Below are 18,379 nucleotides of genomic sequence, written 5' to 3' on the forward strand. Positions count from 1 at the left end.
ATTCTAAGTGTATTGTCTAAGTGATTATGTTATTAAATAATAAACTATGTGAATATTTATATATATTGATTATTTAAAGTGCTCATATTCTTTTATTATACTAAAAGTCAAGTATTTGAGGAGTACTATAATATTAATATATGAACTTTATGGGCTGGATTATCTAATGGATAATCTGATCATTAACCTACCAAAAAGGATTTTAAATCAAATTCTACATTTAGGCCCATTGGGGATAGAGTACGTAATTCATAAATCCAATAGGATTCTCTTCTCCCCAATAGGCTTAAAGTATTTCCTCCTCTCCAATGTGGAGTGATACACTCGATGGCCACACATTTTAGACCCTTAGGATCTTGATTGTGCACTCGAAGAAAATGATTAGAAACATTGTGTGTAACTAAACCAGTTTTAATATTATATATATGTTCATACAAACGTCTTTTAATAGCTCTAGAGGTCATACCCACATACTGCAGACCACATGGACATTCAAGCAAATAAATAACGAAAGAACTGTTGCATGTAATATGTTGCTTAATTTTATAACTTTCAAAAAAGTTATAAAATTAAGCAACATATTACATGCAACAGTTCTTTCGTTATTTATTTGCTTGAATGTCCATGTGGTCTGCAGTATGTGGGTATGACCTCTAGAGCTATTAAAAGACGTTTGTATGAACATATATATAATATTAAAACTGGTTTAGTTACACACAATGTTTCTAATCATTTTCTTCGAGTGCACAATCAAGATCCTACGGGTCTAAAATGTGTGGCCATCGAGTGTATCACTCCACATTGGAGAGGAGGAAATACTTTAAGCCTATTGGGGAGAAGAGAATCCTATTGGATTTATGAATTACGTACTCTATCCCCAATGGGCCTAAATGTAGAATTTGATTTAAAATCCTTTTTGGTAGGTTAATGATCAGATTATCCATTAGATAATCCAGCCCATAAAGTTCATATATTAATATTATAGTACTCCTCAAATACTTGACTTTTAGTATAATAAAAGAATATGAGCACTTTAAATAATCAATATATATAAATATTCACATAGTTTATTATTTAATAACATAATCACTTAGACAATACACTTAGAATATATAATATATCATTAATTCACTTATAATTTAATAGGTCACGAATAGGTTAGATTTAAACATCTCCTTTAATTATTTAGTAGAATAGAGTATATTCACACACACATAAGCCTATTATTATCCTCTTATTTTATATATGTTAATTGTTGTATGTTAATATGAGTAATGTATGTTTCAATTGTTTGTTAAATGTAACAGCTGATTATAATTACTTGCAGTAGCACTTTATATGAACATTTTCAAAGCACAGGTGACAGAATTACTATGTCTAAGGACTTCCTTATTACACCTATTGCACAAGTGCTTTTGGACTGCAGGTGAAATCAATCCCTGTAAATCACAGATTTTGTATTTAAGGGACTATGTTGGACTCCATATTTTATATACCCCTGAGGAAGAAAGCAGAGAGCCTTTCGAAACGCGTAGGGTGGCGTTTTAGCACTCTACACTTTGGAGATTGTATCCCCACGCTCAGTTCCTTCTGCGCTTGCAGCAGACCAGCCAGCCCGCTGACACCGACGGCGTGCTGCATCAGCTGCTGCTGCTGAATCTGCGTTTGCTGCTAACTGGTTTTCCTGCTGATGTCGACGGCGTATTGAATCAGCTGTTGCTGTTCATCACCTCCTGGGCGTCTTCCCAAGTGAGTCGCGGAAGGCACCGTACCAAGATCTTCACACTTACGGTCCCAGAGACGCCAGCCAGCAGAGAGCAGCTTTACAAACGAGAGGGGATACTCTCAAAATTATCCACCGCCTACTTACTCATTCCATCTGGTGAGTAGGCATTGCTACTATCTCCATCGGCGGTGCAGAGTGCTTCTATTTTTATCGCATTATTTGTTTATTAAATGTCCGTGTGTAATATATATTATTTATAATTGTTATTAAATGTTTTAATATTGAGATTTCACCAATTTATTTTTCAGCTGTTACATGTTGTTAAGTGTTGTCCGTTTATAGTCACAGTATTACGCTATGTGTTGTGCTTTTTCTTTTCTTTAAGCACAACGTGAGGAGTTTCGTGTCTACAGCCAACAGGCTTGGTTTTCTTATATCCTTTTGCAGTATATATCTTATTTGGCGCCAGTAGATACTTTCCCTTTCCATACTATAGTTCTGACCAGGGGGTCAGTTTTTTGTATCTTGGGCAGCCCCTTATGCATGTTTGGTCATTTATACATAAGGTAATATATACTCTGTCATACTATTGTGGGTAGCGCTGCCTGTTTTGTTGTTTTTACGGGTTGCTGAAAGCTTACTATCTCTGAGCGATTCTGAACATCCTCCAACTCTCTTCACCCAAAAAAGGGCATTTAAAGTGTGGTGTGTGGTGTGTGGTGTGTGGTGTGTGGTGTGTGGTGTGTGGTGTGTGGTGTGTGGTGTGTGGTGTGTGGTGTGTGGTGTGTGTGTATATTTACTCAGTCAAAAGACTGAGACAACTAAAAGTAAGATGGGAAAAGGAAACGGACAATTACCTGGAAGAAAATTGGGAAGGGCTTCATGCAGCAGTGGATCGACAAGGGCTCAAGATAATGAATATATATATATATATTTCATGTATGCATGGAATACATGCATGTGAAATAACAGTTTTGTTTTCTAGATTTCATCAAGGCATGAGTCCCAAAGCAGCATCAAGAATGGTAGGTTTGTATAATACAATAAAGGCTGTAAGTCTTGACTGCAGGAAATCTTCTTTTCGTGGGTTGGGAAAGAATGTGTTTTTTTTTTTTGTGTGTATTTTAAAATATCAGCCGCTCAGTTGAACCCCTCTTTTTAATAGAGGCCTGAATAAGGGGGTCTCCTGGTCCTTACTACACCAGACAACCAGCTGGTTCTAAAAAAAGACAGTTTTTGACCTCTTCCAAGATGGTTGATGAGAAGCTTCCTGCCTGCAAGCCTGTCAATAACTGACCTCATAGGCTTGGCAGCTGGTTTATTTATACCGGGGTGTCTCCTGTATACACAGAGACAGAAGTAAATATATCCTGAACTGTTAGGTCTGTCACCACTGGACGACATTTCTGTTCAAAACCTGTTAAAGCAGCAAGTCTCTCTACTCATCGTAAAAATAAATGTTTCATTTTACCATTTTAAAGTCCCTTAACAGCTAGTGCAATAATAAACAGGTGGAAATTCTTCAGAAAATTAAGATTTAGAAAATACGATTCGAAATAGATCAGCAAAACATAAACATGTTATGACTCCATTATCCCCCTAAATATTAAGCAGCTTTAATAGGTGACAATATTTTTCCCGGGACAAATGTTGCGCAAACGGCGAGCGTGATAGTGCCAGGTAGCATTTAGATAGAAGACCGAGACATTTAGATACATTTCGGGACACCAGGACAGGGGGCAAAAATTGGAACTGCCCGGCTAAACCGGGCCGTCTGGTCACCCTAAGCTTTAAGCGGTTCTAAACATGACTACTGCTTCACCTTAAATACGTAAAAGTTTTCCATGTGCTATGGCAAGCAAATTATAAATATTATATTGAAAATTAAAATTCATGGAGTGAAAGACATCTGTTTCGATTTGTTATCCTCTGCATGGAAAACAGTCAGTTTGTAACTTTAGTAATGGAGTTGCTGTTTTTCCGATACGAACAGTGTTGCAAGCACAGGTGTAAATTTGCTGCAATTGTTAAAGAGCAGTTCTCCTAATGTATTTATTTAAATTTACATTTTTTTACAGGGTATTAACTGCTGGTCCCCCGAGGCAAACGTCACCAATTTAAATTTCAAGGACCCATGGTTCCTGAAGTTACTGGGTTTAAATCTCCCTTAAGGACAACAAAATGGCTGCCAAATCTTGGGCCAATAGGAAGTTACATCATCATCGGTTGTGGCTTCCTATTGGATAGACATTTAAATCCCCTTTTAAGAAGCTGTAACCTTTAACTTCACCAGTATCTTGTGAAACTGGAAAATATCTTTGTAATGCAGACAATGTCCATTCTTTTGAGGACCAAATGTTTTTTTTTTTGTTTTTGTTTTTTATGGTGTTACATTTTGTCAACTGTAAGTGAAATGGTCATTACACAACCCATTGTGATTTTGTTTTCCTCCCCCCAGATTTTTGGAAAGAAAATGTTTTACGTCACCGAAAGTAAGTTCTATATGCACTTTGTAAAAATAACTAAATAAAAAAAAAGTATTTTCATTTGAAAACTTTCTTTTTAAACTCCTCTTTATCAAGAGATTTTTCATTTTTTGGATTCACTTGTGCATGTATTTTTCCAGGAATTCATTGAAATGTCACCGTTTTGACTGCTTTAATTTAGATTGCTGTCTGTCACTACCACTTCATTTTATTTGCTTTTTTTTTTTTTTTTAACTCCTATTCAATATGTTGAGAATATATCTTCCCCCTGTGCTTGGGAAAATGTTAGTCCCATTCATTTACACGGCAGACATCAGAGCGCAAACAGGCCGCGCGCGTGCACTCACAATCAAAAACGGGGCACGCACAAAACAAAAAAATAATGGTAAAGGGAGGGTGCATACTGTCCAAAAAGATACAGAAAAAGGAAAAAAGAGACAGTCACCCCAATATGCAAAAAAGTGACATTTATTGACTTAACATTTCGGTCCCCATAGGGACCTTCCTCAAGAGAGAGGTCCCAGTGGGGACCAAAATGTTGAATCAATAAATGTCACTTTTTTTGCATATCGGAGTGTCTGTCCCTTTTTTGTGTGTGTATATATATACTGTGTCTATCTATATCTCAACACAGTAAAGGGATCAGCAATAAGTGAAAGCATAGGATAAAACCTACACATAGTGTAAGTAGGGTTCAGGCATATGTATAGCTCCTATGAGCAAAATGTCGATTCCAGATTGTAGTGGTGAAGATGCCTCGGTCACAACAATATCATGTAACGAGAAAATACAAAAAAAGGCACAGTGTGATTCTGTTCTAGATTTAAAAAGCAAAAATATTTAGAATCGCACTCACAAGAAATCAAAAGGCCAAGCACAGATTGACCACACTCACGACTCGCGAAAAAGAGCAGCTCCGTTCGTCCTCGCCGTTTTTTAGTTCTGGTAAGACCGCCCCAAAGACTAAGGGGTCTTCTAATCTATATTTTTAATATTAAAACTCTCTTTTCCTTTTTAGGCAGGAGGCCTGGTATAACAAAGTAAGTATTTTTTTATTTATTTTAACCATTTTTATTATTACATTCTACTAGCATACTGTATGAACATTTCTGTTCAACTTGCTGTCATAGAAATAGATGTTGCGTATATCCAACCATCTCAAATATTTGACCCTGTGGACCCTGTCTTACTAAGTGCACTACTGCAGATTGTTTACCTGTGATTAACTTGCACTTAAATATATAAACCTATGTGTGCGTTTGTAAAAATAGAATTTCCAACATTCTAAAATATACATGTGTAGGTAATACTTGTGTATGCATACATACAATGATTGTGCTGGACTTTGTTCAGATAAGAGGTTTAATTTGAAGTGTGGTAAGTATGTTTTACAGCAACTGTTTCATAGCACATCATCAAGTGCTCAATCTATGTTCCCCAATCACTGCTTCACCTTTAAATTGCCATGGCTTATTTCACAATAAAGCCGTAGAAACAACTCCTATCCATTTCCAAAATAAATAATGAACAAAGTAAAAGATATATGATGTAACTATAAAAACAAATTTGTTTTAAATTGATCCACATTAAGTAAATTAAAAAATCAAGATACAAGTTCTGTCTTCTGTGAAAGGCAAAGTAAAGTCCAGAAAAGGGGAATGGTGCTCAGCTGCTTAGACCATCCTAGGCAAATGATGCTACATAATGATTACTACGGGAATGGCATTCAATGGGGTCAGGTGGGCACCTGAGGTAGTGGTGAATATAAATTTGAGCACATAATATATATTTTGCCTAGTGTGACATCCAGCAGTACTCACAATAATGGCTATAGTGCTAGAAAATTGTACTTTTAAGGCAATATCAAGGACTGTATAATGAGTATATGAATCCAATGCTGGTACCTTTTTAAAATCACCTCGGTGCGTGCCTGCTGTCCTCCTAAGATTCCTGCCAGTCCGGGCATGCAGTTCATGGGTTGAACCCAGAAGTTCGCAATGTGTAGACAGAGCACTGAACCAGGCAAAAATCACTCGGGGGCCCCATAAAAAAAATCGTACTTTTATTGAAGTCTCACAGACAAATGAGTGCGCACACCTGTTTTTTTCAGTGCATCGCAAACTTCTGTGCAAATTGACACACTGTCTGATAAATATGAGGAAACCGAGATCACAAGGAAAATAAATGTATAATATATTTTATGTATTATATTATCGATTATCGTATATATAGATAGCTCGTGTGTTCACATTTGTATAAATAGCATATTTCTATGCCCTTTTCTTGTTTCAGATGTTGAGTACAATTAACCAAAAAGAGATGGTTTTAAAATATATGGTAAGTTTTCAGACATTTTATTTGACTGTATTTGTTTCCTACTGCTGCCTCTTCAATTTCGGCACAAGTATTTGTCTTGTGTAACACATAGATATTAACTTTGAAATGGTATAATCCGATTAGGATCCCAATGTCCACTCTAAGCAATATTATTAATAATTATTAAATTACATTGTATGTGAGTATGTTGAGTGCATATGTACATAGATTTTTGTATGTGTACTAAATATCTTTTAGGATAGTGACAAGTATGATATTAAAGTGTAAAAAGTGGGCAGACACAGCGGATCAAGTTCTGCTGTCGGTTCTGTGTTTGTGTTAATTGCTTGGTTCCAGATGGACAGGGGATCTTCCCCAAGATTATGAAGGAACTGGCACTAGGATTTGAACCTGACACTCCTGCTTCAGTGGCAATGAGGTTACTTCTAGAGCAGCGGTTCCCAACCTTTTTTTTTACATTGTGCACCTCCCGCTAGGAAATGTTTATCACTCAAACCCCTAATTAATTAATATTATTACCTACTCATCAGACTGCCGATAACTGTTTGACTGATCCCAGGCAGTATAGTGTCAGCGTCCTGAGCTCATGAAGGTGGGGTTGCGGGGGGAGGGGAAATACACGCTTATTAACAGGGCCCCAAAGTGTTCCTCCGTATGAAGACAGACATACACTGTATATGTCAATTACTGCGTGAACTTCAAAAGTCCAACCCCACAAGGCATTGCAGCGGCTAAGACCTTACTAAGCACGTAGTTCCGCCACATGCTCCGGAATCCACTATATCGCCTGGAATGTGCCATTATTATTATTATTATTATTATTATTATTTTTTTGCTGAACCCTTGGAAACACCTCACAAACCGCCTGCTGCGAATCACTGCTCAGTCTAGACCAATACATACAGTAGAAGCTTTTAGCAAGCCTCAATGCTGGCTGGTGAGTACGGTGAAACATTGGTGCAGTAATCTACCGTACATCCCACTGTTACACATGAAGCAGTAACAATGTATTTCTAATAAAAAATAAAACATTTAAAATGTGTTTTTATCCCTCTGCCAGAAGTTCAGCAAATCTAAATACTGTACTGCAACTTTTTTTCCGAACAGCTTCACGAGACACAATGCATTTCAGCCAACATTTTGTGTTTTCTGCACTTACAGGAAAAATTCAAGATCGCATCACAAGCAGAAGCAACCCTAGTGCAGACCCTTTCAGAGGACCTGGATGCAGTTATGAAGGTGTTTAGTATGAAGACTAAAGAGAGCAGTGTAGGTTTTTACTACTTGTTCATCAAATGTCGCATTGTGCATGGAGTATGTATGGTTTAGCAAACTTGTTGCTAATGCATTGCAGTTCCTTTGGCTGTGAAGGGGTTTAAACAGAAGAACTATTAACTGGGTCAGTTTTTTTTAAGTGTTTATAAGGGGACAAAATAATAATATTACATAACGGCCATTTTTTAAGGAAAAGTGATAGAAGTATATAGAAAAACACAGTGGTGTTCTGTACATTCAAAAAAGGAAAACAAAATGAAAACCTAGGTAGTTTGATACCTTTTGCAAACAAATGGCTTACTCTCCTTTGAATCTCAAATTGTTCTTATTCAGAAAAGGCAGTTGCTCAGAATCTCAGTAACTATGTGCAGATGTAACCCATCTTATGTTCCCCACCGTCGGGGAATGCCAGAGGTAACAGATCATAGCAATCCCCAACCGCAGAGAAAGCAGTCACTGGCAGACCATACACGGACGAGCTGCCCAGTACCACCGCCCAGGAGCATTACAGGGGTACGCAAGCTTTTGGTGCTGCACCACCCTGCCTGCTCATTTGTCATTTGACGACGCGTTGCCATGGCAACGCTTCGCCCGGAGCCAAGGTAAGTCAGTTACAGAGGCCTTGGCGCTCCCCGGCATTTAATTGAAATGCTTTGGGGAAGAGCGCAGGGCCTCAGTAACTGCCGCGCCCACCAGTTTGGTCACCACTGCTCTAGATCACGGGTGCGCACACTGGGGGTGTGGGATTTTCTAGGAGGGCGCAGTGTTTAAAGAGGCCCCGCGCTTCCGTGAAGGCATTTAAATGAAATGCCGGGGAACCACGCAAGGCCCCTGTAAATTTACTTACAGTCGCTTCCAGCGACGTGTCTCCATAGCAACTCGGCATCAAATGATGCTGCGGGGTCACGAGACCTCTCATGACCCCCCTGGCGGCATTTGCCGCCGGAACTGAGGGGGGGGCGCGCGCAGGGGGGGAGATTTAAAAGTTTCCGCTCCCCTGCTCTAGAGGGTAAAATGCGATACGTCTTTGCATGTTGTAATATGATGAATTACAGTTGAAAAAATAAGTGGTAATGATTATTGTTATGTAATTATACAACAGACAAACTAAATTCCAGGTAAGAGGGAATAAAGAAAACAAAATGATTATAAACATACATTTCTTTGTTTGTGCAATACATGTGAGCACATATTACATACATATGTTAACATATGACTATACACATTTGCCTACATATACAAACATTCATTTTCGCAGTCCTACATATACTTACAAGCACACATACAAATATGCATATCCATACGTGTGTTTGTGTGTGTGTGTGTGTGTCCGATTTAGAAGAAAATACCAGCGTACATAGCATTGAAGTTATTGAAGTTTTTTTTATACAAGAATTGCTGTTTTGGTTTTAAAATGAAAACCATTTTTCCAGAAGGGGAAATTATCAATTAATTCTGAACTCGACAAAGACCTTGGATCCAAGGATGAAGAATGCACAGAGATTCCAGGTATTCTTTTTGTGCACAAATTCAGGTTTTGAACTATTTATTGTGGCAGCCTCTCGGTCCAATAAAAAAAATTGAGTAACATTTTTGCATGTTACTTTTTAATATGTGTTGTCCAGATTGCATATTGCATGTAATTTATTTTAAAGGAGCAATCCATGCAATATCCTACGTGTTTTTTTTTTATATATATGTAAATAAATCGGTTCTGTAGTATTAGATAATACTTGTACTACATTATTTTTTTATTATTATTATTCCACTCAATGTCATTTTTAATGAGATGTAATGTACTGAGCATCCTTTCATTTCTATAGCAGGTTTTAGCACACTTCCCCAGCAGTGCAAGATCTTTGCAACACTTTCCTGTTTGTGATCATTTGTTGCCAATATTCCCAGCAGTTTGGGGCTGGAAATGGTAACAATAGATACTGTTACCTTGGTAATATCCAGATACATTGTAGCTGCTGAGTAACACTTACTGAAGGATTGATTGAAACTAAAAGGCAGCCATTTAGTGAACCCTTGGAAGCAGCATTTTGTTGATCGATCACTGGAGAATGAATCGATTGACGGCTTAGATAATTAGTTGTCAATAAAGGTAATCAAAAGCTGCATATATTAAAACAAAAATATATGTAATATATTTATTTTTTAAGTGCAGCTTGGCTTGCCTCCTTTAAGGACCAGTTTCATACGGTTGCCATTGTGAATGACTGACTGAATTTATAAATCGTGTTTTATTGCTTCTTCTGCATTGGGGCTTCATTATTATTTAGTCCCAGAGAAAGCATAATACACAGCGTCATGGAGCCAGCGTGGCTTCCAGTCTTAAACTCAATGAGCAGATGAATCACACATGCACATATAGTAGCGCACAGAATGCATCTTTTGAGGGATAGGATTTTTGTGGGACTTCCGGCATAAGGCTAGGTCCCCAGTAGCCACGACTGAACGCTACAACGTGCAACACAGAAGGTACAGCCTTCTATGGGACAGGCCCCAATCGGCGTGTGTGCGTGCGCACACAAGCCGCGATGCGCGACCGCCTTGGCCAAAAGACAAGATTTTTTTTTTTTTTGGTGCGGCGGTCGAGCATTGGGCACGCCACGGCGGCGGTTCAGCGAATGAGGGCGAACCACATTGGCCATGGCGGCGGTTCAGCCAATGAGGGCGAACCAGCCGTGTGATGTCATGGCCGAGCCCCTGCCAGGCGCGTGTGCCGCAGTGAACACTGGGGCCGTAGGCCTAAAGCTGCGGCCACGCTGCTGCGACGCGCGCTCATGCTTGAGCGGAGACGTCACCACTCTCTAAGCATGAGTGCTAGGCTGTCCTTCTGCAATTTGTGAGCGGGGGGCGTGGTGTTTAATGGAGGGGGCGTGTCATTGGCCGGATCTCGTGTGTGTGCCAAGTAGACCGGCAACAATATCAACATAAAATGTATGAAATCTATCTGTAGTATTGGTGTACTACACTTTATTTCTCAATCTTTAGAACTGGGAAATAATACTCTGTTTTTATCTTCTCTGGTAGGGAGTGCATTGACTGGTGCTGATTCGTTGCAGAACGGTCATGTGACCCTTCGGAGAGCTTGGAAATCACGTTTCCATGTCGCCCCAAGGGCTGAGCATTGCCAAGCGTACGCGCGCACGAAGCGTCAGTGTGGCCATGCTCATTTGATAATACAGTGAGCACGCCAAGCATGGGCGCGCGTCACGGCAGGGTGGCCGCTGCCTTCATTCTGAATCTCGGCCATTCCCATGTGTTGCACTACATTGCGTATGTATATACATACATACATTAATTAGATATAGACACTTTGATTTAACACTAGAAATAATTAGCACATTTTTAATTTTTTTTTAAGGTTTGGAAAGCCGAAAAAGGAAGTTGCCAAAGGAAGAGGAGCAGCTTGACGAAGCCCCTTCCACTTCTGCATGCGATGCAAAAGACTTGCCCTTAATTGAAAGTTCAACCTCCGCAGAGGATTCCCAGATGAGAAAGAAAGCAAGGAGAGATTCTGCAGATATCCTCTCCAAATTCACCTTGTTTTCCCAAGGCAGAAGCAACAGCTGCCCTGGTAAGTTAGATGCTCACTATCTTTGGCCCTGTGTCTTATAAACCAAATCAAATCTTTATTGGGAGACTTCTTTTCACTTGAGTGGATAGTCATTCATTGGTTCTGTTCTGTTTGAGGCTGAAGTAGTTTGCCAAAGGGGATAAATGATCATGAACCTACATGTCTTATTCCTGTCTGGCCATCTTACTGTTTATTTGAGCCTCCTCAAAGAAACTATATTTATATATTTGTATATTTCAGTCCGTGACGCAATGGGAACAAAAAACAACGTAAGGGGTCAGGAAATGTTTAATCACCAACTATAAAAGTCCTTGCGCTAAGTGATATTATTAACATCAGCCTTGGAAGGTAAATGAGTGGGATTGAATGTCAGAATATTTAATTTTTTTAAGTTAATTGTTGCATATACAGCTCAACCCCATTATAACGCGATTCGTTACAATGTGAATCCACTTATAACGCGATGCAAGCGTGGCTCCCAATGTTTTTGTAAGTAATGTGGATTTTTTTCTACTGAACATATATACAGTACCATGCAGATCTTCTTACCATGCTGTTTTCCGATGCCACCTGCCCCTGATTACCTCTACCCTGCCCCCTCCCCTCTGTCCCCCACCCCAGGCCAGATCTAGCCCTGCCTGTGCCCTGCAGGGGTGACCAGGGCTTGTCATGTCCCCGGTGGCAGGGAGCTGGATGTCTCTAGTTGCTTCTGTTGTCCACTTCAGGGGTGCGCAAACTCTTCACTCTGCACACCCCTGCCGGCACGTACCCCCCTCCTCCTCGTCTCCGGCATCCAATGACGCCATGGCAACGCAACGTCATGTTTCCTCTCTCCTCTCCCAGCCGGAAGCTGACGGCAGAAGCAGGGAGAGGAGAGAGCTGCCAGCTGATGCTGATGCCAGATCAGTCCTGCGTGGGAGTGATGCTGCGCCACCGAGCCTGGGAAAGCTTGGAGAGTTATCCCAGCTCTCCCCCTCCGGCGGCCATGGAATCCCTGAGGGGTGCAATTCTCTTGCGCAAAAACAAGACCCGCTTATAGCGCGGTGTGATTGTTGGACCCAAAGCACCGCGTTCTAACGGGGTTGAGCTGTATTTATAATTATCGCCATAGGGCAATCCGTGTGTGTGTGTGTGTCAGATACCCAGCAAGCTCTCAGAAACCCCCCAAAATTACCACATGTGTGTCAAAAGGAGTGCTACTGGGCGTGGCTAATTGTACAAAACAAGAAACAAAAGTCCAGAGCAACATCCAATGTGACAAAAATACACAGTGAAATATATGTATATATATATCTATATCTCTTGAAAAATGGTAATTTAGTTAACCCTTTGGCCAAAGCGTATAAGCCAGCGAGCCACTTTCAAGGCATGACCACCTTTTGACACTTATATACCTATATATATTTGTGGTAATTTTGGGGGGGTTCTGAGGGCTTGCTGGGTATCGGTGTGTTTGTTAACCTTGTCCTGCTGGCTCCTCCCACCCAGGGTTTAAAGCTCACCCCTCCCCACTGTCCAAGTAAGCAGGTTTTTTCATGCAGCTGGTTGCGACAGGTTCAATGCCAGGACCATCCTGCCTCTAATTATAGAGGTAAATAAGGATTTTAATCAGTCGGTGTTAGGACCTGCAATATTATGGTCATGCCTTGAAAGTGGCTTGCAGGCTTATACCCTTTGGCCAAAGGGTTAACTAAATGACCCTTTCAAGAGATATATATATATATATATATATATACACACACACACACACACACACACACACACACACACACACACACACACACACATACACATACAATCTACTCGCCACCTAGTACCACACATGTGCTGCTTGGGCCAATAGGAGCTCGCCACGATGTTAAATCCACTCGCCCGGGGCGTGCAAATGTATAGGTTTGTCGAATATATATGTGTGTGTGTGTGTATTTCACTGTGCATTTGTCACATTGAATGTTGCTCTGGACTTCTTTGTTGTTTTGTACATACATACATACATACATACATACATGCACAGATAATCCTAATTCATTGCAAGATGGGGAAAGGGACAGGTTTGGATATCCACTACGGCTAGAGTCCCTACGAAAACTGGGTGCTGGGGCTAATGAAAGATATGTACTAAACCTTGTAAGAGAACAAGGGAAAAAGTGGCCCCTATTTTAGCACTCCTAGTATATGAAATGGTGAAGTATTTAAAATCAAACTTTAATAGTATCAATATTATTTTATAATATTGATACTATTAAAGTTTGATTTTAAATCAAACGAGGTTCTCTTACAAGGTTTAGTACAAATCATAATGCATTATTTGATTTTGTAAGGTTCTGAAAGTAAAACAAAGAAGTCACTGTGTGGAAAAGAGCACTACTCTTCTTTTACAGCCTGTGCCAATGTCTTTGCATTCAGCTTTTATTGGAGGGGGTGGTGTTGTCAAACTGTTCTTTTAGATTTCCTTGACTGAGTGACGAGTAAAAAGTCATCGGTATACGTGGCTTACTAAGATTTCAGTAAAGTCTTTCATTCACACAGGAGACTACTAAACAAAGGGTTGGCTGGATAAAAGGGTGTTTTGACAACAGAATCATGACAGGGGGAGTTCACTTTAAAGATGGTATGGAAGCCAGTGACGTTTCTATCTTCGAATCCGTCCATGTAAATGTGTTCACTAGTGACATTTAGGAAATTCATGGGGCAGACACTCCATTGTGTTAATAAACTAACGTTTTGAGCAGGGACCTATATCAAAATAAAGGACCTCGAAAAGGTCCAATCTTGGACAGGAAACGTTGATGAAATAAAACTTTTAGTTTAATCCTCACTGGCGTTCCTGCTCTAAAAATGTCCTATTGCCACAACAGATTTATTTATTAAATGTTTTACCAGGAAGTACTACATTGAGAGTTGCCTCTCGTTTTCAGGTATGTCCTGGGCACGGTAATACATTATATTTAAAGACATTTCATGAACAGTTAAAAATAGGTTATAGGCATATGTCGGCTCCTTGTGACCATGGGCAATTCACTCTATCTACCTGTGCCTCGGGCACCAAAAATATAGATTGTAAGCTCTTTGGGGTAGTGACTGTGTCTGTAAAAATTCCTATGTGCTGCTTACCACGCACTAAACTGTCATTGTGAAGCACTCTGCATCCCATTGGAACAAAAGCGCTATATGAAATAATGTAAAACAAACTTACAGACCAAATTAAAATGTGAGCCATCTTTAGTCTTGAAAGAACTTGCACTGGAGAGGTGGCTTTGGAAGTCTGGTAGATTGTTCCAGTTGTGAGGTGCACGGAGGAGCAGCCAGGTCCTTTGTTGAACCTTTGGACCGTGAATAGTCTTTTGGAGTCCGATCTCATGGGATAAGTGCTGCGTGTGGTAGGGGTGGTGAGCTTGTTCAGATAGGCAGGTATTTGAATGCAAGACAGGAAGAATAAACTTTGTGTCTGGCCTCAAGTGATTCACCAATCTAGTTCTTTGAGCATTTTCCAGTGGTGAGTGTTGTAGTTACATTGTAGGACACAGCATCATATTGAGTTGTAGAGTGTCTGGTTTGTGAGTTTGGGGTGCTGTACTATATACTACTGTATGTCCCCATAATCTATAATTGGCATTGGCATCTGCTGTGCGGTATGCTTTCTGACCAGCTGGTTTAGGGAGGATTTGTTCCTATACAGTATACCAAGTTTCACATAGGTTTTTTTAATGCAGAGTATCCATATGTAACCCAAATGTTAAATGGGAGTCAAGCCATATACACCGATGAAGTGATAATTGGTGTAAAGCGCTAGTTAAGCTTGGTGAATATATAATAGGTGTCCGCAATTATAATGTGCACATATATACAACAAACTTGTGTCTAATATTAAACAAACAACTTGAATGGCTAATGCAAATTGTGTCCAACAGTTGCCTAAAAAGTCTACCCATTTTCTGGGGAAATCTGATTATTGGAGCGGAAACAAGACAGTTCATGTCACAACCTTGATCTGTGAAATCAAACCCGTCGTGGGTGGGTGTCCTTTGAAATCAGCTCTGCTGCTTGAAGAAACCCAGTGATTTTGCAGTCCAGTCATACATGCAGAGAAATGAAAGACAAGAAAAAAGTGCAAACATAGTGCATTATCCAAAATGATTCACATTTATCATATATCATTACTTGGGATTAAAATTAATGAGACTGAGTATCCTTGATATAAATCAGAATTGGACTTGTAATCACGATGAACAGTATTTAATAAAACTCTTTAAATACAGTTGAATATAACAAGGTTTGACTTCAGTGACGTTGGGTAAAATTAAGAATCTACTCGTTAGAAGTAGCTAGAACATGCGCCAGGTATGCAGATAGTCTCGGGTGTTGGTAGTTCCCGGCTGGCTTAATTGTTTTTGCTGTGGACGTGCTGTATCCGCTTCTCCGCTCTGATCGCGTTCACCGGCCAGCCTCTGAGTGACATCACTAATCACAGCTGGGGAATCTCCGAAACTACTTCTTCGTTAACCCTTCACCCTATGTGTTTCACAACTAAAGTATCGCTTCCTCGGGGGTGCTAGAAAATCCTTCTTACACCCCTGAGGAAGTGACACTTTAGAAGTGATGTCACTCAGAGAGGCCAACCAGAGAGGAGAAGCTGATACAGCACGTCCACAGCCAAACGAATAAGCCAGCCGGGAACTACCAACACACCAAGACTATCTGCATACCTGGCGTATGTTCTAGCTACTTCTAGTGAGTACATTTTCAATTTTACCCACCGTCGCTGAAGTCAAGCCAATAAGTTCAGCCAATATATTGGTGGGCTTTTTAAACCTTGTTATATTAAACTGTTTTTAAAGAGTTGTAATCATGATAAACAATATTTAATATAAGTCCAATTTTGATATATATCAAGGATACTCCTTCTCAGTAATGATATATGATAAATGCGAATCATTTGGGATAATGCACTATGATTGCACTTTTTCTTTTCGTTTCTCTGCATGTATGACTGCACTGCATATACCCAGATATTTAAAACTAGTGATGGGCTAGAATGGTGTTTTTTGGATTCTGATCTGTAGCTCCGTCATTGGTAACTTTAGAGATTTAGCCTTGGTCTCAAATACCATTGTTAGTCTTAGTGTTTAAAAACCATTTGTTTAGGGGAAATCCAATTTTCAGGTCTTGAAAAATCCAGTTCAAGTACATGTCCAAGGTCGGAGAGGCTAGGGCTGTGTGCATATAAGATACTGTCATCCACATATGTACATTGAGCTGCCTTACAAGCTGTAGGTAGATCATTAAGAGGGGATATAACTATGTGCTGCTGGGGATCTCCCCTAAGCCTTAACGCAGACATACACACCTGATCTAACCCACGCCTCCCTGCCATCTCTTCCCCTGTAAATGGTGTTAACTTTTTCATTTAACACTGACTAACCTTAAAACCTGCCCCACAAATCAAGCATCCCAATAGCCTGCACTCATGGCTATTGTCCCACAGTCACTTATACCACCCATTGTGGCCAAACACACCCATCTACAGCACTTATTCCCTCACCTGCTATCTCTGTAAGTTTCCCCTCAAACCTCTTAGATTGTAAGCTCTTCGGGGCAGGGATTTCCTTTCCCATTGTCTGATTTTTGCTGCACATATTGTATTTTTAAAATTCCCTGTACACTTTTTGCGCGATATAAATAAAGACATACAATGTACAAATATATTCGGGGACAGTACTAGGAGCTTTGAAAAGAACTATTCATCCCAAGGGCAGTACATAGGACACAGGGTCATCCCTTAAGGTTGGAGGAAAGGAGATTTTGCAACAAAGGAAATGGTTCTTTACTGTAAGATGTGTACAACCGGTGCTTCAAAGGTTAACAGTATCCATATAACAGATATAGTTAACAGATGCGTTGTTGCCTACTGAGGGGTCAGTTATGATCCAGTTATTCAAATAAATATCTTTATTTTTCATACGTGAGCCTCCTCCGCTTTTTTGGCAGTGCTCTGCCCTGTTTACCCTTCTATTTTTAGCATAGGTTGAACTTGATGAACGTATGTCTTTTTTTCAACCTCATCTACTATGTAACTATTAATGAAGACTGAAAAGAGTAGGGGCCCCAGAACAGAGCATCGTGGGACCCCACAGGTGACATGCAAGGGGTTGGCGTTGGAGCCCGAGAGACACATGTTGGGATCTACCTGATATGTAATATGATCAACAGTATCAAAAGCCTTTGCAAAATCTAGGAATATTGCACAAGGTAGCTGTTCCATTCCACACCGTATCTCATTGCAAACTTTTAGGAGGGTAAATACCATGGAGTGTTTTGGGCGAAAACCAGATTGCTGTTGGTTAAAGTGAAGCAGTAGAATGTGGTGCTCAGATAGTCCAATATGGTTTGTATACATATATGATGAAAGTAGCAATAAATGTCCAGATACTCATGCGACGTCCACAAAGGAGTGCAATAGGTAACTGAAATGGGTATGCACCTAGCGATGTCCACTTGACAACCACAACTAATGGTGCACAATTTCTAACCCAGACAGTATATGAGAGATTATATGGTATACACAAGGTAAATGATAAGAGCACTATGGCCCATTACCTGTATACCAAAGGGACGTCCACTGTATCCACGGCGTGCATCCACAGGTAAGGAATCCACAGTCAGAGTAGGTAGGCAGAGCACAATCCAGTGACATCCAGGGCAGGATAGAAAAACATGAGAAAAAAAAATCCCAGACAAACTCCGAAATAGACAGATCAATTTATTAGCAAGCTAATGCCATAACAGGGCTTCACGAACGCACCTACGCGTTTCGTGCAGGGCACTTTATCACCTTAACGTGGCCGGGCCCACTACAATTGGTGGCGGCCAGTTTTTCCTTGAGACAGGAAAGTTGTGCTGAACACTGGCGATGAGTGCAGTGGCCATGCCCCCGGCGGTTCGGCCAATAAGGGCGAACCTGTAGTGACA

General features: G+C 40.2%; 1 protein-coding gene across 5 annotated transcripts in view; it reads left to right on the forward strand.

The window, feature by feature from the left end:
• The window catches only part of LOC142487217 (uncharacterized), a 40,561-nt gene that overhangs the window by 15,722 nt on the left and 6,460 nt on the right, over positions 1-18,379 (forward strand). For 4 of the 5 annotated variants that reach the window (XM_075586082.1, XM_075586081.1, XM_075586084.1 and 1 more), the window contains exons 8-14: positions 2,712-2,751; positions 4,185-4,218; positions 5,231-5,252; positions 6,505-6,549; positions 7,711-7,818; positions 9,258-9,333; positions 11,198-11,410. In XM_075586082.1, coding sequence (XP_075442197.1) covers positions 2,712-2,751; positions 4,185-4,218; positions 5,231-5,252; positions 6,505-6,549; positions 7,711-7,818; positions 9,258-9,333; positions 11,198-11,410 — 538 coding nt within the window. The remainder of the gene's footprint in view (positions 1-2,711; positions 2,752-4,184; positions 4,219-5,230; positions 5,253-6,504; positions 6,550-7,710; positions 7,819-9,257; positions 9,334-11,197; positions 11,411-18,379) is intronic. The other variant, XM_075586085.1, reaches the window with a different exon arrangement.

The sequence above is a fragment of the Ascaphus truei genome, chromosome 2, assembly GCF_040206685.1.
Source record: "Ascaphus truei isolate aAscTru1 chromosome 2, aAscTru1.hap1, whole genome shotgun sequence".
In the NCBI taxonomy this organism is placed as follows: Eukaryota; Metazoa; Chordata; class Amphibia; order Anura; family Ascaphidae; genus Ascaphus; species Ascaphus truei.